Source organism: Biomphalaria glabrata, chromosome 1 (genome assembly GCF_947242115.1).
Source record: "Biomphalaria glabrata chromosome 1, xgBioGlab47.1, whole genome shotgun sequence".
Taxonomy (NCBI): Eukaryota; Metazoa; Mollusca; class Gastropoda; family Planorbidae; genus Biomphalaria; species Biomphalaria glabrata.
In genome coordinates this window covers 35,523,462-35,547,829 of record NC_074711.1, presented here as the reverse complement: position 1 = coordinate 35,547,829, position 24,368 = coordinate 35,523,462, and the positions used below count along the sequence as shown (strand labels likewise).

Here is a 24,368-nt window from a genome sequence, read left to right as displayed (position 1 = left end):
TTATTTATTAAGCACAAATCCAAATTTTTTAACCCATATATTCTGACACATGGAAATAGGAGCTAACCAATTTTTGAACTAACATAAATACTTTTTAATCTTTGTCTTTATAGTGTTACCTAGCATACAGCATACTCTTTCCAGATATAGACTGATTTTAGTTCTATGAAGTCTTATTTGAACAAAATGGGTATCAACCACCAAAACTATTATTAGATATTTTGTAATCTATAATCTACACTTCAAATATTGTTCTTAAAAATCAGCACAATCACATCTGAATGAAATATTTTCATTTTATTGTTTACTAGAAATTGTTGTGCTACCCTTATTTCCAACACACATTAAATCCACTCTAAAAAAAAAAATTATGTTGGTTTCTTTTTGAACAATGCTTTACATTTTTACATTTCAGTGGATTTACAAAATTTGTAGTGGATTATGCCAGTAGAGTCAACAGAGGACGCCCCCCTTGTCCAGTACCATCATCGTCATCCAAGCCATCACCATCATCATTTCTTGCCATGCTACGCTGAGGGTTTAGGCCTGGTTTCAGGACCAGATGACCTTTGTCATTCAAGCACAGCAGACCACATTGCAGCTTCAGCTGCTCTTTCTCTAGACAGTAACGACAATCTCATCAGCACACATAGCCCACCTCTGATCAATCTAAGTCCAAACCTGAGCCCCTCTTCCGAATCTCGTGTTTCACCATTTTATGATTTTAGAGAGACAACTCGCAGGAGAAGTGCTCAAGGTAAAGCTATTTTAAATCTATTCTTTTGTTTAATTAAACCACTGTTTTATTAGGCTTTTTGAGCTCTGTTCCAAGAATGCCAAATAAGAAATTCATTTTTAGGTAATGATCTAAATTCTGTTTGGGGTTGATAAATATCTGGGTTATTTAAAAAAATGACTTTTAACTTTTTTTTTTTTTTTTCGGGATAAAAAAAAATGTTTACAAAGTTTTAAGGAATTTAAAGAGAGATTAGACATAGTTTGATAATATTTTTATATTTATGAGACTATGGACAGCATTTGAATGTTAAAGAAATAAACTATTAAAAAATCTTTTCATGTTGTGGGAGTGTCAGCTAATAAAATAAATACTGATTACAAGTTTTGCACATAGCGGATTATGATTCAATGTTTTATAAATTTGGATTTCTAAAAGTTTTTGTGTAGCCTTATTGAGGCAACTAGAGCTAGTTTACATTTGCATATTCATGAAAATAATTGATGTTCATTTTTTAATCATATGATTTATTTTTCAATTAGGCAATGGAAATTTTGGTTTGGCAAAATAGCTTACCATTGTTCTATTATTTTTTTTTTTTTTTTATTGTAGAATAAATTTTTTATTTTAATTTTCATCATTAGTTAAAAGTTTCTTCTGAAACCATATAGTTACGAACAGTTACTACTTATTGTTAGTTTTATTATGAAAGGAGAGCAGAAACAATAGAATGCTAGGTTTGTGTTTGTTTTTTTGTTGTTAAGTCTTCTTCATTTAATTATGTTGCCTTTCTGTTCATGGTACATTAAATGAGAATTGGAGAAAAGAAATTGTGCAATTTTACTTTCTATGAAATTTTTAGGGTTGAATGGGTTTTTTTTAATTAAGGTGGAATGAAAATAAATACCTGGTCTTTGTCGAGTCTACCATTTGAAATAGCTGCTTCCACAAAACTTATTTTATTTTTAGAATCTGCATTATTTTAGTCCTCAAGCAACAGATTTGAAATTTTATTTTTCAACTGCCAAGATAAATGTGTATTACTTTAAGTATGGTCTAAGTGTTCTTTGGATGAGTTATGGTGAGTTGCATTCCTTGGAGTAAACACAAAAAAAAAGATCTTTTCAGAAATAATGGTTTTGTCGGTGCAAAATTTGAAGGAATTGGTCTTCAATCTGTACAACTGAGGTCTTACTAGTTATTGTATATTTTGTTGTAACCTCTAGTCTGGTGATTTCATTTCTAAAATGATCCCTTCTCCCAGATGTCTTGCACTCTACACACAAGTAGACTTGATTTCTCTCCCCTCATGATGCTTTTTTATTTGTACAAAGATTTGGCCCAAACTATGCTTTCAATTTCAATACATATATCTTCATGAGAAAAATGGTACACTTTCTTGTCCCTTGATAATACCTTTTACAGCCTAGTTATTTTAATATTGAAATGTATACAGTTAAACTGTTAACACAGCAGTCATAAAACAGGACTAACATTATGCAGATAAACTTGCATAGAATATTGTTAGGCATAAAACAAGCACACACACACACACATAAAAAAGCATACAGTCAAGGACCTGGAGGAGGGGAGGGGGAAATAGAAAACTGGTTTCATTTAGTCCTGCGACATTTTCAACATCTCCCCTTTTCTCGAAGAATTTTCGTTTCTGCGCAAATAGACATACGGAGTCCTGAAGTGAAGACTAGTCAGTTGTATTTTATGTCATTAAGTAGAGCTAGATCTGATTTTACGAGTGTGTTTCTGGGGATTTCTTAACATTGAACGTTTTTTTTTAAAATATTGAACACCTGATTCTAAGGCTGACTACACACACACACATAGATGTGCTGAGTTTGAGATGAATGGAACGTGTGTGTTTTCTCCCTTGTTCCCTCAAGTAGTAAAAAAAACAACTAGTGACTCCTCCATTTTGTTTCTCTCCTCTCCTTGTCACACTCCTAAGCCTGCTGTAAAGTCTCACAGTGTATCGAATTCCCCCCTCTGCCCGCTAGGCCTTGCTTGGTGGCAAGTTGAAAAGGAAATAGGGCAAGAAAGGGGGATGTTGGAAATTTGGCAGACCAGCCCAGCGATAGTAAGGAACTGAAGGGAATTTTGTTTTTTCTCTTTCGGTATTAGATATGTTAGTAAACGGGGAAAGGGATATTTCTTATAGATAAACTCACAGTCGGTTAATCGAACCACATCGGGACTCGATACTTTTGATCCTAATAAATGGATTTGACAGTATAAATAGGATTTTTTTCGGTACTTTATAATATACATAGTAATTTTAGTAAGAACTTTTCCCTTTAAAAAAAAACAACAATTAAGCAAATTATTTTTCTTAATGAAAAAAAAAAAGGAGGTTGAGGTCTGCAGTGCTAAAAACAAAACGCAAATCTTTGACTAGCCAGACACTAACTTTAAGTATCTCTTAAATATATACGTATAGGTCTTTTCATATTAATGTTCTAACGCGAGGACTCTTTACAAGGCAAATCAATGTATAGATTAGTCATTAGACCTTAGATCGTAGGTCATTAGATCTTTAATAGTAGGTCATTAGACTTGCTCATCCAGGAAATCCAAAGTATCTTTTGAAAAAAAAATGTCCAGGGACTCTTCGTTGCATTTGTGTGTGTGTGTACTCACTAAGTTGTCGTCTGGGGAGAGTGTACAATGTAACAAATAACTTGTTCACTTGTTTGACACCATGCTGACGTGAAAATAAAACCTTCAAGAACTAAATCCTCTTAAACTGCCCCCCTCCACTATTTTTGTTTAGCCGTGAAGTTTTGCGAACGTCACTTTGTCAACGTAGAGTAAAGTCAATGAGTACATTAGAGTGTAGACTTCTTTGTTTGGACTGGACTGACCCAGTTGCACGCTGGCTTGAAACATTGAACAATGTCATGGCAATCAAGTCTGTTTTCGTCGTAAATGCATCCGCTTTTTAACAGCGTCAGCTTTTTAACAGCATCAGCCCTTTAACGGCTTCAGCTTTTTAACAACATCAGCTTTTTAACAACATCAGCTTTTTAACAGCATCAGCTTTTTAACAGCATCAGCTTTTTAACAACATCAGCTTTTTAACAACATCAGCTTTTTAACAGCATCAGCTTTTTAACAGCATCAGCTTTTTAACAACATCAGCTTTTTAACAACATCAGCTTTTTAACAGCATCAGCCCTCTAACAGTATCATCCCTTTAACAGCATCTGCCCTTTAACAGCATCAGCTTTTTAACAGCATCAGCTTTTTAACAGCTTCAGCCCTTTAACAGCTTCAGCCCTTTAACAGTATCATCCCTTTAACAGCATCTGCCCTTTAACAGCTTCAGCCCTCTAACAGTATCATCCCTTTAATAGCATCAGCTTTTTAACAGCTTCAGCCCTCTAACAGTATCATCCCTTTAACAGCATCTGCCCTTTAACAGCATCAGCTTTTTAACAGCTTCAGCCCTCTAACAGTATCATCCCTTTAACAGCATCTGCCCTTTAACAGAATCAGCTTTTTAACAGCATCAGCTTTTCGTAACAAAATGTAGAAAGATAAGTCGAACTTGATGGCAGTGACCAAACTATCCCCCGACTTCAGTGATACGTCTTTGTACAAACATTAATGGCGTATTCTGATTTTGTTATTCTCGGGAGATGGTTATAATTATTCTGAAACGTTTGAATTCATTAGAAATTTAAAAAACGAAGTAAATATTGATTTCGATACATTACTTGACTGGATTGAAAAAACAAATTGTTTAAAATGGCGAAATACTGTCATATTTGTTAGTATGTGTATCTATCATGGTATCTCATTACACCAGACTTAATATGTTTCTCTATCTTGGTATTTATTTTTTTTTAATCCACGTTTTTCTCCTGGCTAAAGTGTCCATACCGTCCCCTTTCCCGCCCAATCGTATGCCCGTTGCGAGCTTATCACTCACTGTTAGGCGCGATGTTTTCTCCAGACATCTTCCAGCTCCTCAGGCCTGAGCTCTTCTGTCTAATGAGTCTGGTCAAATGTAACAAACCCTAGCAAACAATGTGCTTGGATTCTCTTCGACTACTGTTTCTTGGACACCTAGTACTTGACAATATCAACCTTAAATGGAGCTAGCTGCATGAGGGACACATCGGCAAAGTCTGTTTATACCGAGGTTTAGCTAATTCATATAAATAAGTGAAATGTTTTAATCCGTGTAGAAACATTTATAAAGAACAGTAGAACAGTCCCTTGTGTGTATATGTATATGAAAAGTCGTGACCCATGCAGAACATTGTTCGAAATGTATTCTATGCTATAATAACCGATGGCCTTAAATAAGGCAGACTACATTTCGCCAAGTTGAAAGGTTGCACTGTATCCTATCATTTCAGATCAGTATACTAGTAACCACCCAATGCAACACTCCCCACAAGGCATCTCTGGATATATTACGGCTGACGATTCGGGAAGAAAGGTAAATGCCCTTTACATTTTCAACTTTTAGCCTTACGTTAACATTTCCACTCTGGACATTATGTTTAGAAATACTCAATGTGTTGTGTGACCTCGAGCGCTGCCACTAGTGGAGACCAAAAATAAAGAAGCTGCAAATGTCGTTTCAGAAACCAACCATCCGAGAGTGGATTCTAGTGCAAATGTTTTGAATGTTCCCCCATCCATCTTTCCATCACATTCACAGTGCGTTTCTTTGTTTTTTAGTCCAAGTTCATAGTTCTGTCCTGCTCTGTGAAGCCCTCACTTTTCGCCGAGCCCTTCACTAATGAGATGTAAGGCTTTTGTGCTAAAACTGGCGAGTTCAAGCCATAGTTACCAGATGTTGCCTCAAAGATATGCTGCAAGAGGAGGGGGGTGAGGTGGGATGGGGGGTGTCATTGACAGGGAGAAACAAAAAGGGGGATATCGGAAAATTTGACATGATGATTTGCTTGGAATTTAGATCTCTGAATTAATACTTTTTTTTTTTACTTCAGTTTGGTCAATAATGCCCGGATGTTTCAGAGAGAAAAACAAAAATCACAATACTGGCGAGAGTGGATAGTACACACACACATTAAACAAATGAAATAGCTTTCTAGCTCTATAAACAACCACTTCAACTGGATGGCTGCCTGGTCGTGCGGTTTGCGCGCTGGACTGTCGTTCAGATTTATCGATGGTCTAGGGTTCAAACCCTGCCCGCTCCCATCCCCCGTAGTCCTGCGGGGGATTGGGCTAGGATGTAATTATCTTCAACTCTGAAGGAACATCCGAAACATGTCAAACATTTGACAAAACTTGGTACGCTGCTTTCAAAACAAGGGAACACAAAGATACTCTGCACATGTATTGGCTAGTGTTGAGCCTAAAGTAGATTACACTTAGACTAGCATGGAGCGAGTTTCATTAGTTTATGGGTCTTCCTCTCCAGCCAATGATAACTGTTCAATTCACCTATATAGAACAGCTCTTTGATTCAATGAGATGTCATCTGAAACTGGTTAAAGCCTCGGTTTGACAGAGCTTAAAATGTTAGACATAATGGCAGCACTCTAAGCATCATCCATTGTTTCAGCACCTTGCTTCACATTTGTTATTGCCAGTACGTAACAGTGGAAGAAACAATAAATATATATGGTACTGGTAACCCTGCCGGACCAAGTAACAGTTGAAGGCAATGCTCTGATCTCTGTTAATCAATGATTTTAGTTGTTATTGTCTCGGTGTCGTTTTAAATCTTTAACTGTGTCTCAGATACATTTTTTTTTGTTTGACGTACAGTGCAATGCGAGTGCTTATTAAATGTGGGCGCCTCTGCGATGTACTCGTTTGGGCCGCCTCTGTCATTTATTCAGTAGGACCGTCTCTGCTGTGACTTATTCAATTCGGGCCGCATGTGGCTTTCAAGCCTGTGCGTGTGTGTACAATGAGATTTGAACCAAAAAAAAAAAACTGCATTTATTTAAGAGCAAGAATTCAGAGAGAAGCGTAACTTGTGGGAGGAGGGGGGTGGCCCAGCTGTCAAGAGGACGTTGACGTGGGAGGAAGAATGGGACGAGGGGGGGGGGATATTGAGGGAGGGGGGGTGTTCAAGATAACGGCGTCTGAAATATAAGGGTTAGAGTACTTAAAACTTAAAACCTATTTGTGTGTTTATATAATACTTTTTTCTGTACACATTTTGGGTATGCTGTGTACTGTTTTCTATGTACACGCAGTGTGTATTTCTCTTACTTCTCTGTCAGACAAAAACAAAGTACTTAGAGCATTTATTGCATTTATTTTTAACACATTTTTCAGGATATACAGTTTTGTTTACCTACCCTATCCCCTCCTACACACACACACACAGTTGACACGAATCTTATTTCCACCCCACCCCCTCTCTCCTCCTTAAACGTTCCATTCATCTCCATTTTTTTAAATTTTTTTTTGTTAAAATTAAACCCAAAGCTTCAACTGCAAGCTCACCTCATCTCATCGATACGTGCGTTTGAAGTCGAGGCCAACAAGCACATTGAACAAGCCTAGTAGTGATGGGTGTGTGGTTGAGACTAGTTCAGAGTACAGACACGGGCCGATTAACCCATCCAATCTCTTGCGTGTTTGAAGTGTGTCCCTATGTGCACTTACCTCGTGAACAGAGCTACACTGTTGGTTGGTTATTGATTGGCTTCTCTAGCAAACGTTTCGTTCCGTTCATCGTTGGAGTTCTCTGCTTTTCTCTCTATGTGTTTAAGTGTGTCTCTGCTTTTCTCTCTCTCTCTCTCTGTGTCTTCTTTTCTGTATATGTGTGTGTGTCTCCTCTCTATATATGTTAGTGTGTGTTCCCAAGTCGCTCTGCAGTTTCCAAGTTGTTTTTTTTTGTCTGAAGCTACTTCCTCTTGTCCCCCCCCCCCCTTTTTTCTCCAACTCACTCTTGTAATTTTCATCAGGCTATTCAGTCCTTGTACAGCTGTGGTCGAGTGTGAAAAGAATGTGACTGGGAAGGGGGGGGGGGGGTGAGGAGAAGGGAAGACCCGCCCATGGCCCAACAGCAGTGACATAATCAATGTTATCGCTAAACGTGCACGCCACTGGCTGTGAGATATTGACAAGGACAAGGAAATGAAAGTTATAAAGTTCCTCTGGAGAGCTGACCCACTTCCCTTCAGCTGTGGGGGCAGTGCGTGTGAGCGTATTCAATGGGGGGTGAAGCGTGACGATGGGGGCGTGAATGCAGTATTTCTTTTAAGGATGTGACGCTGGGCCTTGTTCTCAGTGCTCCCATCTAGATCAAAGCAGATGGGATGGAAATAATAGCTAGAGCTGGTTTTTTAAAAAGTCTTAGAGTCTAGTATTTAGTACTGGATTTTAAAAAAAAACAAAATATAACAAAATATAATCAGTAAGGGAAAAAGTCTTTGCTTTGCTGGGTTACTGAAAAGGTAACAATGGTGAAAATGTTTGCTTCACTCTCCCCCACCTCTCGAATGTAATGATGTTTGAAATAGCATGTATAGTTAGTTATTCTCGGAGCCAGTTGAAATTTAGCCGAATCAATCCAAAAATTAACCTATTAGTTAATAATTTAGAATCATTTAGGCTCCTAGGTTCTCAAATCATCTCCATTAAAAGGATTTTCCCTTCCAACTTCTTATAATCCATATCTCTACAGCCAAGAAAACGTTTAGGTCTGATGTTTATGTAAAGCATTTTAGTTTAGCCGTTTCTTGGTGTTTCTGTCAATGTGAAATTGTCAAGACGCTTTTCTGAGACCAAATCTCCTTAGGTACATCCAATTTCAGAAGTTATATAGAATTAAACGGTCACTGGTCAACCGAACACATAAGGCGTCTACAACAATTCAGCAATCTATGGAACACATTCAAATAAAATATATTTTTTTAATAGCTTCATATCTACTTTGAAACATTTAACCTCTTTGGTGCGTTAAATACACAATATTCATTTGAATTAGACAAGTTGTTTTTTTTGTTTTGTTTTGTTTTTTAAGAAGCAACTGAACATGTCCTTTATTGCCACACTATATCAATCGATTCTAAGATCATTTTACTTTATTCGTTACTAATATGTTGACTAATTGAATGTTTTACGAGTTTTGCTTAGTGTTTTGTTTTGGAACATGGTACAATAGTGTTTGAGAGTGTGTTGTTTTGTTGGGAGAGTGTGTGTGTGTGTGTGTGTATTTCGGTTCAGTTTCCAAAGTCGGTCTGGATTGGCTTAGAATGTAACGTACTGAACCATTGCAGACTCCATTGTGAGTATTCCTAGCAGCCTATTTACGTACAGAACATGGCGGGAATCGAACTGCTTCAGTCCTCCTAGCTTCAGGCCATTCAAAGCCATTGGAAGTAGCAATCGATACGAGTCGGTAGGAAAGTCGCCCTTTTTACACGAACGGTGTGGCTAGAGCAGATAAGAGAATGGATATGACGAACTCGTGAGTACGAGTAACATTGTGGCAGGTATAAAGAAGTCACTATTTGACTTGGGCCATCAGTTCAGTGATCCAATTAGAATGTGGCCTCCACAATTGACGTCCAAGTCATACATTGATCTTAACTACATAAACAAGTAGAAATGCTACACTACTAAGCATCGGGTTTGTCAAAAGTGGTTTAAAAAAAAAAAAGAGCATAGTGCCATATGTTTAAAATCCGTCTTTCTTTTCTTCCAGTTGTTATTAGTAAGTTTTTATATTTAATTATATTTATATACATTGTCCTGTTTTTCTTTTATTCTAAACCACTATCTAATCCTGATTTTAATCTATTGATAACATTGAGCTAAAATCTTATAGACTTTGACCATCTTCAGAATAGTTCTGGTAAATGCGCGTGTTAGATTTCGTCGATATTACAATTGCGAATAGCTCTCACTGATTTCTTTGTGCCCTGGTCTCGGGTTGACGTCATTTCTGTTTACCATTGTCAAGAGAGAACAAAAAAAAAAAACGTGGCAGAAAGACGGGGGTCTAGTTCATGCTTGTTTCACAGTCTGATTTGTGTCATTGCGTAGTAAACAATCGTACACTTTTCACGCATTTCAATATTGACTTGTTTACAATAGCCACTGTTGTTAGTGTGTGTGTGTGACTGTTTTATTAGCATTCTTTAAAAAAAAAAAAAAGGGGGTTCTTTCTGCGATTTGTCTCAAAACTAATGATGTGTACTTGTGCACCATTAACAGGGCTGGCTGGGCGTGCGTTTCGATGGTGCAAGATGCAAACATCAACCATAGTTTTTTTCCCTTTCAAAGATTAGGAAAATAGGATCTAAATGCCATTTTTTATCTATACGCTAATAAAACTTGATGTCAACCGCACCGGTGCCTGGTTTTCATCAATAATTTGGTCACTGCTTCTCTAGACACAGGCTCCAGGCAAGACATCTACTTTGATAGATGATTTACAACAGAAGAATGCTTGTCGAATTGAAAAGTTCTTGATCTCACTATTTATTTATCTTGATCTCACTATTTATTTATAGACTTAGATGAGCTCTTTAGTCTTGGCCCATAGTCTGAACCCAAAATGTCTGAGTAGCAGCAGGAATGTGAAGCTCTGTGTCACGTGGATTGCATGAAAGTAGGCTGCCTGTCATAGCGTGCTTGTTAAACAAGTGACATTGTGCTGGCATCTCGCTTGCAGTTTCAATGCGAAAGTAAAAGTTTTACTAAGACTTTGACGGCAAGACTTGATATTTCATAACATTTCATGATGGTTCTGTCATGCGAGACCCCATTGAAGCATCTGTTCTGGAACATTTGTTAGTGGGCAGTTTTTGGTTTTCCTTTCCAACTCATCGCATTTTTATATATCTATTTTAAAGTTTCACGTTTTCTCTGTCACCTTTTGTAGATTGTGTTGAATAGTCCGAGAAGACTCAAGTAATTCTCTAGTCAAATCTTCTCGGTACCGGTGTGTGTGTGTTCACGACTTTCTCCCACAGCACTGACCTACACTCAGTTCAATAGAACAGATTATGTCATAAGCCTTTTGTTTAACTTTACTGATAGAGATGGTTTTTAAACTGCCGTGACCTTCTTGATTGTAACTGTCTCTATTAAATCAGAAAGTTACTTAAAAAAGAATTCCTACAATTGTTATCAATAGCTCACACAGTTTAAAGCACAATAGAGGCACATTGTCTATGCTTAGAACAGGAGGTCAGAGTGCGTTTTTGTTTCTTGCGTCAAGCATTGAACTGGTCGGACAGAAGTGGTCAAGTCAAACATTGAAGTGGTCTGACATGGACGTAGTCAATAATGGATGTGGTCAAGTCAAACATTAAAGTGGTCTGATGTGGATGTAGTCGATAATGGATGTGGTCAAGTCAAACATTGAAGTGGTCTGATGTGGACATAGTCAATAATGGATGTGGTCAAGTCAAACATTGAAGTGGTCTATCATGGACGTAGTCAATAATGGATGTGGTCAAGTCAAACATTAAAGTGGTCTATCATGGACGTAGTCAATAATGGATGTGGTCAAGTCAAACATTGAAGTGGTCTGACGTGGACGTAGTCAATAATGTTTGTGGCATAACATTGACGTGGTCCGTTATGCCTGTTGTGGTTTGTTAGAGTCGCTATATTATTATTATTTTTAAATTACGAAGATGTTTATCTACTTGTCCTAGACTAAGATCAACTCACATGGGTTCCATGGGACTTTGGACTGTCGTCATATTGGTTCGAACCCTACTGGCTGTAACATCCATTTCTGAAGGAATGCGTGAATTGAACAAGTGAACCAAGATGGAACACCCTTTTCTCCAGATTGGTCCCCCCCCCCCCCCCCATATTTTATACGTCTGTTTAGCAACAACTTTTCGAGTTTTTATTTACCTCCGCAAAAGAAACAATAGACTTGAAAGCACAAAGAATTGTATCTCACATGAGAGAAATGCCGCTGTATCCTTTGAAAACTGGAGTTCAGGTCTTATCTGTAGTCAAAACCCAGAACGTTTGGTTTGCTAGCCAACTATTTGGGGCACTGTACGAACAGCAAGGCTGGTACCTAGATCTGCAGGAGACAAACGTGACTAATAGAACGGGGAAGCTCTACACATGCGCATGTGGGGCGGGGGGATAAGGTGGTTTTACTTTATTGTCTCAAAATATTCGTATACACTTCGTTTCATTATTTTGTTTTATGGAATTTATCTCTACTATACTTGTGCATTTATTTCTGCAATACTTATGTATTTGTGTACACAATCCTTAATGTATTATGTATACAATACTTGTGTATTTATTTATACTATGTATTTATGTATACAATACTTGTATACAATACAATGCTTGTGTATCTATTTATACAATGATTGTGTATTTATAAAATGTTTTATGTATTTATACAATGCTCGTGTATTCTTGCATATGATACTTTTGTATTTATTTAATGGCAACATCTTTTCTTCTTGAATCTTCATATCTTTACATAAATAAATGTCGTTGGCAATTCACAAAGAGGTTAAGCTGATCATTGCTATAGATTTTCTTTTATTTAGATTCATCGGTATATAAAAAGAGCAAAACAACAGGTCTATAAATCATGCAGTAATGATGTTTTATCTGTAATTTATTGACCACTGAAAGTCACTCTGCGGTTTTATAGTCGCGTATAGATCTACATGGTCAACTGCTTTTAGTTTTCGATCTGGACTTAAGCCTGATCCATAGTCCCACGTGTTACTATTTCAACTTGGATCAGTTTGGCTCAGCTGTTTGGATAGGCTTTCTATGTCATTTCGGGCTCGCCCTACACAAGTCACTTCACCAGTCCACTCCTAAGTCTCGTCATCATTTACCAGGTCAGATCCCGGTACACGCGTCATGAGCTGAATAGTTGAGATTTACCACAGCCCAACAAAGACTGACAATATTGTATTTATCATCAACCTAGTTGGGGAGCTATAGCTCGGTCATCTTTTCCCTGAGCCACATTGAGTCGTTCTTTTTTTGTTTTTTTTTGTTTGTTTGTTTTGTTTTTCCTCTGTATGTACAATGTCTTTGGAGCTATAACATTTTGATTGTAATTATTTTCATAAATTCATTTTTCGCATATTTATTTTAAAGTACAATCAGAAGCCTGCATTAATTTAGTGATGAAAGAAACAAGATAATTAAACCATCCAAGGTTTCAACAGCCATTTTCCCCCGAAATAAAATCTGATTAAAAAAAACGGGGGACCTGTTAATGTCGTGGGAATGGGGGCCACTATTCAGAGAGTTTCAATAGCAGTCTGACCCTGCCCACCTCGGCACACAATGACATTGATGGGGACATTGACCCCCATCCTCTGCAGGATGTCCTTTTTCTCTGGTTACCAAGTCCTCCCTCTCCTACACCTCTGTTTACCGAGTCACCTGGAATGACCGATGTCCAGATGCCAGCGTGTCTCTCCTGTTGCTCCTTCTGGTAAATGTAGAGCTGAGTTTCTAAATTATACAAACATGCAAGAACTAAACCTAATCTTGGTCCTAAAACTAATGTGAACATTTCGGACTTTGAAAACAGTTTGGACAGTCGGATGAACACATTCATACCCTCATCAAATTAATCCTATTCATTTATTTCTATTCGTAGTCCTGTCTACCAGACACATGTATTGTTGATGGCGAGTCAGTTCATCAACTCAGTTCTTACATTGACAACAGTTTACTCCCCCAGCCCCATTGGGAAGCGATTGGTATTATTGTGATACTGATTTTCTATAACATTTATTTCCACGGAGTGTTATGTTTTATATCTCTTTATGCTTTTAAGTTTCTCAAACACAAAAACCCACTCAAGACTTCCACTGGATAGATGAACAAATGTCCATGCCACCTGTAATTTATTGACTCTTCTCTGATTGTCAAAGCATACAGCAGGTGTTTGTATTTGATATGTTTGACACATTTATTGAATTGTCATTACATAACCCTTGTGTCTATCATGCGATCCTAGACGTCCGTACTTGTTCAGCATTTTAGTGCCAGTGATTTTTTTCCTTTGCGTAATCGAGCCTAAATCTTTTGAATGCTACGAAGTTTTAAAAACAAATCGTTTTTTTTTTGACCCAACAATGTAATGAGATATTCTTTAGAACAGTTTCCCAAACCTTTTCTTTAAAAGAACACCAATTTCCATTTTCGGAGAATTTAGCGGAAATCTTCGCTTGTTTTTTGTTTTTATTTCCCATTTTTTTAAATTAAAAACAATGAGTTTAATTGGATTCTTTATATTTTCTTTGTTATATACAAGTTGAAAACTACAATGAAATCTGCAGACATAAGAAAAATAAAGGTTTAATGACTTTGATGGTATTGTGTTCTTAAAGAGCTGACTTCTTTTTGTTTAATAATAAACTCAATATATATATATTCAAAATAAAAGCTAGTGACCTAATTTTGTTCCTTCTACTTTGCCCAGACCGAAAGTCCAGCAAGAAAGCGTCGCAAACTTGGAGCCTCTCTTCAAGACTTAACCAACGCAAGCAGCCCTCCCCCTTACGTTATCCGGGCCGGGGATCCTGTGTCGGAGTCCAGAAGTGACCGTCGAAGGACTTTATCAACCAGACGAGCATCTGGAGAAAGGGCAGTCACCCCAAGACCCCGTAGAAGGTCAGTTTGAAATGTTTCCAATAGGTCTTTTACAGTATTTCCAATAGGTCTTTTCTAGTGTGTTCTATAACCCTTTCCCTCCCTCGTGTACACACTTGTACTTAACACGCGTACACTTAATTAACAGCTGACAACTTTAGTTTTATGTGTTGCTTCTTTGAACTGTAGTGAGAGAACTGAAGTAGGGCTACTAATGACTTGGTGGTGGTCTCAATGACTTGGTGGTGGTCTCAGTGACTTGGTGGTGGTCTCAATGACTCTTAATGCGGGAGTGTATGTTCAAATGTGTTTGTGTGATAAATCAATGCCTTTGACCTAATTTATTTTAGAATAAACAATAGCTAACGTGTTAATCTATTAGAAAAGTAGATTTTTGTGGTACACGCCGTGCACGTGTGTTAATGATTGTTCTCCAGGTCATCTGTGTTCAGGGGAAGGGATTCTGAGAGTAGTACTCATCTGTCTCAGTGTGGCGTCCAGCGGTACCAACTCTCTGCTTATGTAGTTGTGTATTGAATTCAGGGAAGGGATTCTGAGAGTAGTACTCATCTGTCTCAGTGTGGCGTCCAGCGGTACCAACTCTCTGCTTATGTAGTTGGGTATTGAATTCAGGGGAAGGGATTCTGAGAGTAGTACTCATCTGTCTCAGTGTGGCGTCCAGCGGTACCAACTCTCTGCTTATGTAGTTGTGTATTGAATTCAGGGAAGGGATTCTGAGAGTAGTACTCATCTGTCTCAGTGTGGCGTCCAGCGGTACCAACTCTCTGCTTATGTAGTTGGGTATTGAATTCAGGGGAAGGGATTCTGAGAGTAGTACTCATCTGTCTCAGTGTGGCGTCCAGCGGTACCAACTCTCTGCTTATGTAGTTGTGTATTGAATTCAGGGGAAGGGATTCTGAGAGTAGTACTCATCTATGCCTCAGTGTGGCGTCCAGCGGTACCAACTCTCTGCTTATGTAGTTGGGTATTGAATTCAGGGGAAGGGATTCTGAGAGTAGTACTCATCTGTCTCAGTGTGGCGTCCAGCGGTACCAACTCTCTGCTTATGTAGTTGTGTATTGAATTCAGGGAAGGGATTCTGAGAGTAGTACTCATCTGTCTCAGTGTGGCGTCCAGCGGTACCAACTCTCTGCTTATGTAGTTGTGTATTGAATTCAGGGAAGGGATTCTGAGAGTAGTACTCATCTATGCCTCAGTGTGGCGTCCAGCGGTACCAACTCTCTGCTTATGTAGTTGGGTATTGAATTCAGGGGAAGGGATTCTGAGAGTAGTACTCATCTGTCTCAGTGTGGCGTCCAGCGGTACCAACTCTCTGCTTATGTAGTTGTGTATTGAATTCAGGGAAGGGATTCTGAGAGTAGTACTCATCTGTCTCAGTGTGGCGTCCAGCGGTACCAACTCTCTGCTTATGTAGTTGGGTATTGAATTCAGGGGAAGGGATTCTGAGAGTAGTACTCATCTGTCTCAGTGTGGCGTCCAGCGGTACCAACTCTCTGCTTATGTAGTTGGGTATTGAATTCAGGGGAAGGGATTCTGAGAGTAGTACTCATCTGTCTCAGTGTGGCGTCCAGCGGTACCAACTCTCTGCTTATGTAGTTGGGTATTGAATTCAGGGGAAGGGATTCTGAGAGTAGTACTCATCTGTCTCAGTGTGGCGTCCAGCGGTACCAACTCTCTGCTTATGTAGTTGGGTATTGAATTCAGGGAAGGGATTCTGAGAGTAGTACTCATCTGTCTCAGTGTGGCGTCCAGCGGTACCAACTCTCTGCTTATGTAGTTGGGTATTGAATTCAGGGAAGGGATTCTGAGAGTAGTACTCATCTGTCTCAGTGTGGCGTCCAGCGGTACCAACTCTCTGCTTATGTAGTTGGGTATTGAATTCAGGGAAGGGATTCTGAGAGTAGTACTCATCTGTCTCAGTGTGGCGTCCAGCGGTACCAACTCTCTGCTTATGTAGTTGGGTATTGAATTCAGGGAAGGGATTCTGAGAGTAGTACTCATCTGTCTCAGTGTGGCGTCCAGCGGTACCAACTCTCTGCTTATGTAGTTGGGTATTGAATTCAGGGAAGGGATTCTGAGAGTAGTACTCATCTGTCTCAGTGTGGCGTCCAGCGGTACCAACTCTCTGCTTATGTAGTTGGGTATTGAATTCAGGGGAAGGGATTCTGAGAGTAGTACTCATCTGTCTCAGTGTGGCGTCCAGCGGTACCAACTCTCTGCTTATGTAGTTGGGTATTGAATTCAGGGGAAGGGATTCTGAGAGTAGTACTCATCTGTCTCAGTGTGGCGTCCAGCGGTACCAACTCTCTGCTTATGTAGTTGGGTATTGAATTCAGGGGAAGGGATTCTGAGAGTAGTACTCATCTGTCTCAGTGTGGCGTCCAGCGGTACCAACTCTCTGCTTATGTAGTTGGGTATTGAATTCAGGGAAGGGATTCTGAGAGTAGTACTCATCTGTCTCAGTGTGGCGTCCAGCGGTACCAACTCTCTGCTTATGTAGTTGGGTATTGAATTCAGGGAAGGGATTCTGAGAGTAGTACTCATCTGTCTCAGTGTGGCGTCCAGCGGTACCAACTCTCTGCTTATGTAGTTGGGTATTGAATTCAGGGAAGGGATTCTGAGAGTAGTACTCATCTGTCTCAGTGTGGCGTCCAGCGGTACCAACTCTCTGCTTATGTAGTTGGGTATTGAATTCAGGGAAGGGATTCTGAGAGTAGTACTCATCTGTCTCAGTGTGGCGTCCAGCGGTACCAACTCTCTGCTTATGTAGTTGTGTATTGAATTCAGGGGAAGGGATTCTGAGAGTAGTACTCATCTATGCCTCAGTGTGGCGTCCAGCGGTACCAACTCTCTGCTTATGTAGTTGTGTATTGAATTCAGGGGAAGGGATTCTGAGAGTAGTACTCATCTGTCTCAGTGTGGCGTCCAGCGGTACCAACTCTCTGCTTATGTAGTTGGGTATTGAATTCAGGGAAGGGATTCTGAGAGTAGTACTCATCTGTCTCAGTGTGGCGTCCAGCGGTACCAACTCTCTGCTTATGTAGTTGGGTATTGAATTCAGGGAAGGGATTCTGAGAGTAGTACTCATCTGTCTCAGTGTGGCGTCCAGCGGTACCAACTCTCTGCTTATGTAGTTGGGTATTGAATTCAGGGAAGGGATTCTGAGAGTAGTACTCATCTGTCTCAGTGTGGCGTCCAGCGGTACCAACTCTCTGCTTATGTAGTTGGGTATTGAATTCAGGGAAGGGATTCTGAGAGTAGTACTCATCTGTCTCAGTGTGGCGTCCAGCGGTACCAACTCTCTGCTTATGTAGTTGTGTATTGAATTCAGGGGAAGGGATTCTGAGAGTAGTACTCATCTATGCCTCAGTGTGGCGTCCAGCGGTACCAACTCTCTGCTTATGTAGTTGTGTATTGAATTCAGGGGAAGGGATTCTGAGAGTAGTACTCATCTGTCTCAGTGTGGCGTCCAGCGGTACCAACTCTCTGCTTATGTAGTTGGGTATTGAATTCAGGGGAAGGGATTCTGAGAGTAGTACTCATCTGTCTCAGTGTGGCGTCCAGCGGTACCAACTCTCTGCTTATGTAGTTGGGTATTGAATTCAGGGGAAGGGATTCTGAGAGTAGTACTCATCTGTCTCAGTGTGGCGTCCAGCGGTACCAACTCTCTGCTTATGTAGTTGGGTATTGAATTCAGGGAAGGGATTCTGAGAGTAGTACTCATCTGTCTCAGTGTGGCGTCCAGCGGTACCAACTCTCTGCTTATGTAGTTGGGTATTGAATTCAGGGGAAGGGATTCTGAGAGTAGTACTCATCTGTCTCAGTGTGGCGTCCAGCGGTACCAACTCTCTGCTTATGTAGTTGGGTATTGAATTCAGGGGAAGGGATTCTGAGAGTAGTACTCATCTGTCTCAGTGTGGCGTCCAGCGGTACCAACTCTCTGCTTATGTAGTTGGGTATTGAATTCAGGGGAAGGGATTCTGAGAGTAGTACTCATCTGTCTCAGTGTGGCGTCCAGCGGTACCAACTCTCTGCTTATGTAGTTGGGTATTGAATTCAGGGAAGGGATTCTGAGAGTAGTACTCATCTGTCTCAGTGTGGCGTCCAGCGGTACCAACTCTCTGCTTATGTAGTTGGGTATTGAATTCAGGGAAGGGATTCTGAGAGTAGTACTCATCTGTCTCAGTGTGGCGTCCAGCGGTACCAACTCTCTGCTTATGTAGTTGGGTATTGAATTCAGGGAAGGGATTCTGAGAGTAGTACTCATCTGTCTCAGTGTGGCGTCCAGCGGTACCAACTCTCTGCTTATGTAGTTGGGTATTGAATTCAGGGAAGGGATTCTGAGAGTAGTACTCATCTGTCTCAGTGTGGCGTCCAGCGGTACCAACTCTCTGCTTATGTAGTTGGGTATTGAATTCAGGGAAGGGATTCTGAGAGTAGTACTCATCTGTCTCAGTGTGGCGTCCAGCGGTACCAACTCTCTGCTTATGTAGTTGGGTATTGAATTCAGGGGAAGGGATTCTGAGAGTAGTACTCATCTGTCTCAGTGTGGCGTCCAGCGGTACCAACTCTCTGCTTATGTAGTTGGGTATTGAATTCAGGGGAAGGGATTCTGAGAGTAGTACTCATCTGTCTCAGTGTGGCGTCCAGCGGTACCAACTCTCTGCTTATGTAGTTGGGTATTGAATTCAGGGGAAGGGATTCTGAGAGTAGTACTCATCTGTCTCAGTGTGGCGTCCAGCGGTACCAACTCTCTGCTTATGTAGTTGGGTATTGAATTCAGGGAAGGGATTCTGAGAGTAGTACTCATCTGTCTCAGTGTGGCGTCCAGCGGTACCAACTCTCTGCTTATGTAGTTGGGTATTGAATTCAGGGAAGGGATTCTGAGAGTAGTACTCATCTGTCTCAGTGTGGCGTCCAGCGGTACCAACTCTCTGCTTATGTAGTTGGGTATTGAATTCAGGGAAGGGATTCTGAGAGTAGTACTCATCTGTCTCAGTGTGGCGTCCAGCGGTACCAACTCTCTGCTTATGTAGTTGGGTATTGAATTCAGGGAAGGGATTCTGAGAGTAGTACTCATCTGTCTCAGTGTGGCGTCCAGCGGTACCAACTCTCTGCTTATGTAGTTGTGTATTGAATTCAGGGGAAGGGATTCTGAGAGTAGTACTCATCTATGCCTCAGTGTGGCGTCCAGCGGTACCAACTCTCTGCTTATGTAGTTGTGTATTGAATTCAGGGGAAGGGATTCTGAGAGTAGTACTCATCTGTCTCAGTGTGGCGTCCAGCGGTACCAACTCTCTGCTTATGTAGTTGGGTATTGAATTCAGGGAAGGGATTCTGAGAGTAGTACTCATCTGTCTCAGTGTGGCGTCCAGCGGTACCAACTCTCTGCTTATGTAGTTGGGTATTGAATTCAGGGAAGGGATTCTGAGAGTAGTACTCATCTGTCTCAGTGTGGCGTCCAGCGGTACCAACTCTCTGCTTATGTAGTTGGGTATTGAATTCAGGGAAGGGATTCTGAGAGTAGTACTCATCTGTCTCAGTGTGGCGTCCAGCGGTACCAACTCTCTGCTTATGTAGTTGGGTATTGAATTCAGGGAAGGGATTCTGAGAGTAGTACTCATCTGTCTCAGTGTGGCGTCCAGCGGTACCAACTCTCTGCTTATGTAGTTGTGTATTGAATTCAGGGGAAGGGATTCTGAGAGTAGTACTCATCTATGCCTCAGTGTGGCGTCCAGCGGTACCAACTCTCTGCTTATGTAGTTGTGTATTGAATTCAGGGGAAGGGATTCTGAGAGTAGTACTCATCTGTCTCAGTGTGGCGTCCAGCGGTACCAACTCTCTGCTTATGTAGTTGGGTATTGAATTCAGGGAAGGGATTCTGAGAGTAGTACTCATCTGTCTCAGTGTGGCGTCCAGCGGTACCAACTCTCTGCTTATGTAGTTGTGTATTGAATTCAGGGGAAGGGATTCTGAGAGTAGTACTCATCTATGCCTCAGTGTGGCGTCCAGCGGTACCAACTCTCTGCTTATGTAGTTGTGTATTGAATTCAGGGGAAGGGATTCTGAGAGTAGTACTCATCTGTCTCAGTGTGGCGTCCAGCGGTACCAACTCTCTGCTTATGTAGTTGTGTATTGAATTCAGGGAAGGGATTCTGAGAGTAGTACTCATCTATGCCTCAGTGTGGCGTCCAGCGGTACCAACTCTCTGCTTATGTAGTTGTGTATTGAATTCAGGGAAGGGATTCTGAGAGTAGTACTCATCTATGCCTCAGTGTGGCGTCCAGCGGTACCAACTCTCTGCTTATGTAGTTGTGTATTGAATTCAGGGGAAGGGATTCTGAGAGTAGTACTCATCTGTCTCAGTGTGGCGTCCAGCGGTACCAACTCTCTGCTTATGTAGTTGGGTATTGAATTCAGGGAAGGGATTCTGAGAGTAGTACTCATCTGTCTCAGTGTGGCGTCCAGCGGTACCAACTCTCTGCTTATGTAGTTGGGTATTGAATTCAGGGAAGGGATTCTGAGAGTAGTACTCATCTGTCTCAGTGTGGCGTCCAGCGGTACCAACTCTCTGCTTATGTAGTTGGGTATTGAATTCAGGGAAGGGATTCTGAGAGTAGTACTCATCTGTCTCAGTGTGGCGTCCAGCGGTACCAACTCTCTGCTTATGTAGTTGGGTATTGAATTCAGGGAAGGGATTCTGAGAGTAGTACTCATCTGTCTCAGTGTGGCGTCCAGCGGTACCAACTCTCTGCTTATGTAGTTGGGTATTGAATTCAGGGAAGGGATTCTGAGAGTAGTACTCATCTGTCTCAGTGTGGCGTCCAGCGGTACCAACTCTCTGCTTATGTAGTTGGGTATTGAATTCAGGGAAGGGATTCTGAGAGTAGTACTCATCTGTCTCAGTGTGGCGTCCAGCGGTACCAACTCTCTGCTTATGTAGTTGGGTATTGAATTCAGGGAAGGGATTCTGAGAGTAGTACTCATCTGTCTCAGTGTGGCGTCCAGCGGTACCAACTCTCTGCTTATGTAGTTGGGTATTGAATTCAGGGAAGGGATTCTGAGAGTAGTACTCATCTATGCCTCAGTGTGGCGTCCAGCGGTACCAACTCTCTGCTTATGTAGTTGGGTATTGAATTCAGGGAAGGGATTCTGAGAGTAGTACTCATCTATGCCTCAGTGTGGCGTCCAGCGGTACCAACTCTCTGCTTATGTAGTTGGGTATTGAATTCAGGGAAGGGATTCTGAGAGTAGTACTCATCTATGCCTCAGTGTGGCGTCCAGCGGTACCAACTCTCTGCTTATGTAGTTGGGTATTGAATTCAGGGAAGGGATTCTGAGAGTAGTACTCATCTGTCTCAGTGTGGCGTCCAGCGGTACCAAGTCTCTGCTTATGTAGTTGGGTATTGAATTCAGGGAAGGGATTCTGAGAGTAGTACTCATCTGTCTCAGTGTGGCGTCCAGCGGTACCAACTCTCTGCTTATGTAGTTGGGTATTGAATTCAGGGAAGGGATTCTGAGAGTAGTACTCATCTGTCTCAGTGTGGCGTCCAGCGGTACCAACTCTCTGCTTATGTAGTTGGGTATTGAATTCAGGGAAGGGATTCTGAGAGTAGTACTCATCTGTCTCAGTGTGGCGTCCAGCGGTACCAACTCTCTGCTTATGTAGTTGGGTATTGAATTCAGGGAAGGGATTCTGAGAGTAGTACTCATCTATGCCTCAGTGTGGCGTCCAGCGGTACCAACTCTCTGCTTATGTAGTTGGGTATTGAATTCAGGGAAGGGATTCTGAGAGTAGTACTCATCTATGCCTCAGTGTGGCGTCCAGCGGTACCAACTCTCTGCTTATGTAGTTGGGTATTGAATTCAGGGAAGGGATTCTGAGAGTAGTACTCATCTATGCCTCAGTGTGGCGTCCAGCGGTACCAACTCTCTGCTTATGTAGTTGGGTATTGAATTCAGGGAAGGGATTCTGAGAGTAGTACTCATCTGTCTCAGTGTGGCGTCCAGCGGTACCAACTCTCTGCTTATGTAGTTGGGTATTGAATTCAGGGAAGGGATTCTGAGAGTAGTACTCATCTGTCTCAGTGTGGCGTCCAGCGGTACCAACTCTCTGCTTATGTAGTTGGGTATTGAATTCAGGGAAGGGATTCTGAGAGTAGTACTCATCTGTCTCAGTGTGGCGTCCAGCGGTACCAACTCTCTGCTTATGTAATTGGGTATTGAATTCAGGGAAGGGATTCTGAGAGTAGTACTCATCTGTCTCAGTGTGGCGTCCAGCGGTACCAACTCTCTGCTTATGTAGTTGGGTATTGAATTCAGGGAAGGGATTCTGAGAGTAGTACTCATCTGTCTCAGTGTGGCGTCCAGCGGTACCAACTCTCTGCTTATGTAGTTGGGTATTGAATTCAGGGAAGGGATTCTGAGAGTAGTACTCATCTGTCTCAGTGTGGCGTCCAGCGGTACCAACTCTCTGCTTATGTAGTTGGGTATTGAATTCAGGGGAAGGGATTCTGAAAACTGTACTCGTCTATGCTTCAGTGTGGCGTCCAGCGGTACCAACTCTCTGCTTATGTAAATGGGTATTGAATTCAGGGAAGGGATTCTGAAAACTGTACTCGTCTATGCTTCAGTATGGCGTCCAGCGGTACCAACTCTCTGCTTATGTAGTTGGGTATTGAATTCAGGGAAGGGATTCTGAAAACTGTACTCGTCTATGCTTCAGTGTGGCATCCAGCGGTACCAACTCTCTGCTTATGTAGTTGGGTATTGAATTCAGGGAAGGGATTCTGAGAGTAGTACTCATCTGTCTCAGTGTGGCGTCCAGCGAAAAAAAAAAGAAAAGAAAGGCACCCAGTTCTACCCCAGGCAAGTGCTCATCTCGCTGGCTGAAAATGTTCGCTGTGACTCGGTCATTTGAGTTGGTATGAGTGGCTGTAGCAAAGGGTCAGACTATTGAAATGAACCGTTGGTTACAATACATGGCCGCACACTAAAGGTTTTCAGCGGTGACTCTCGCTGCCGGCCATGTGTCCTTGTGTCAACAAGTTCTTTCCTTTTCGCCTCAAGTTCTGTCAGCGTTTAGGGTCAGTGCCAGTCATTATGGTCACTTAGGAATGAGGCCAAGGAAGTGGAGGAGAGTTGCAGCGCTCTTTAGGCTTGGCTGTTTAGACTTGGGTTCGCTTCATTCAAGGCATGTAGATAATAAATGTAGCTAATGAATTAGAATTGTCACCTCCATTGTTGTGTCACCCCCAACCTGTTTGATGCAGTCTGTAATGATAGACTTGTTAGATAACTATTACAGGTATTAGTAGCATTGATTGGGCATAGCATTCAGAGAAGCTCATGCACTAATGATGTTCCCGTAGCAAACAGTGCAATACCAGAAAGTCCTGAACTCTATTAGACACTCGGCTGTTCCATTGTCTGAACCTTTTGATGAGTAAGTTGTTGCTACACGACTTAGATGATGGGTTTTTGTTTTATTTTGTAACTCGAACTGATGCGATATCATGCAGTTTTTGGAAACTTAGATCTAAATGTGATTTGAACTTTTCAGAAACAAACGTATACGCTTTTGACTTGGACATACAATCCTAGAGGCGCTAGTTCAGTTACTATCTTGAACGTGTGTGTTCTGGTACCATGTTGAAAGTGCTGATTCTGTTACCATAGTGAAGGCGCTAGTTGTGTTATAAAGATACCTCTGTGGTCCAAGTGCTACTACTAGATCTAGTTGGCTAGTCCATGATGGGGACACGGGCCTTGCTTGCAAAGTGAGCCAGATGTTACCGCTGATGGGGGGGGGGGGGGGGTGGAGGCGTTCTCACGCCTGACCTCAGTTTACTCTCCCTCACTAGAGTCGGCCAGGGTTGAAAGGTCAGTTGCTAGCTGGCAGGTAGGACTAGCTTGAGGGTGTGTGTGTGAATGCTGTGACCTGTTGCTAGAGACGCCTAGGCGCTGTTGGAGATAATATGTCTATTAGCCCAAGCTGGTTATTTAATACAAAGACAACGTTAGGAATTTT

The 24,368-nt window shown here is 41.4% G+C and overlaps 1 protein-coding gene across 3 annotated transcripts in view; it reads left to right on the top strand.

Annotated features, from left to right (window-relative positions):
* LOC106057816 (RING finger protein 44-like) overlaps window positions 1-24,368 on the top strand; it is a 50,804-nt gene that overhangs the window by 4,906 nt on the left and 21,530 nt on the right. For 2 of the 3 annotated variants that reach the window (XM_056034248.1, XM_056034246.1), the window contains exons 2-4: window positions 416-757; window positions 5,119-5,201; window positions 14,148-14,338. In XM_056034248.1, the coding sequence (XP_055890223.1) occupies window positions 442-757; window positions 5,119-5,201; window positions 14,148-14,338 (590 nt within the window). In that variant the 5' untranslated portion in view covers window positions 416-441. Of the gene's footprint in view, window positions 1-415; window positions 758-5,118; window positions 5,202-14,147; window positions 14,339-24,368 lie in introns of those variants that run through there. The other variant, XM_056034249.1, reaches the window with a different exon arrangement.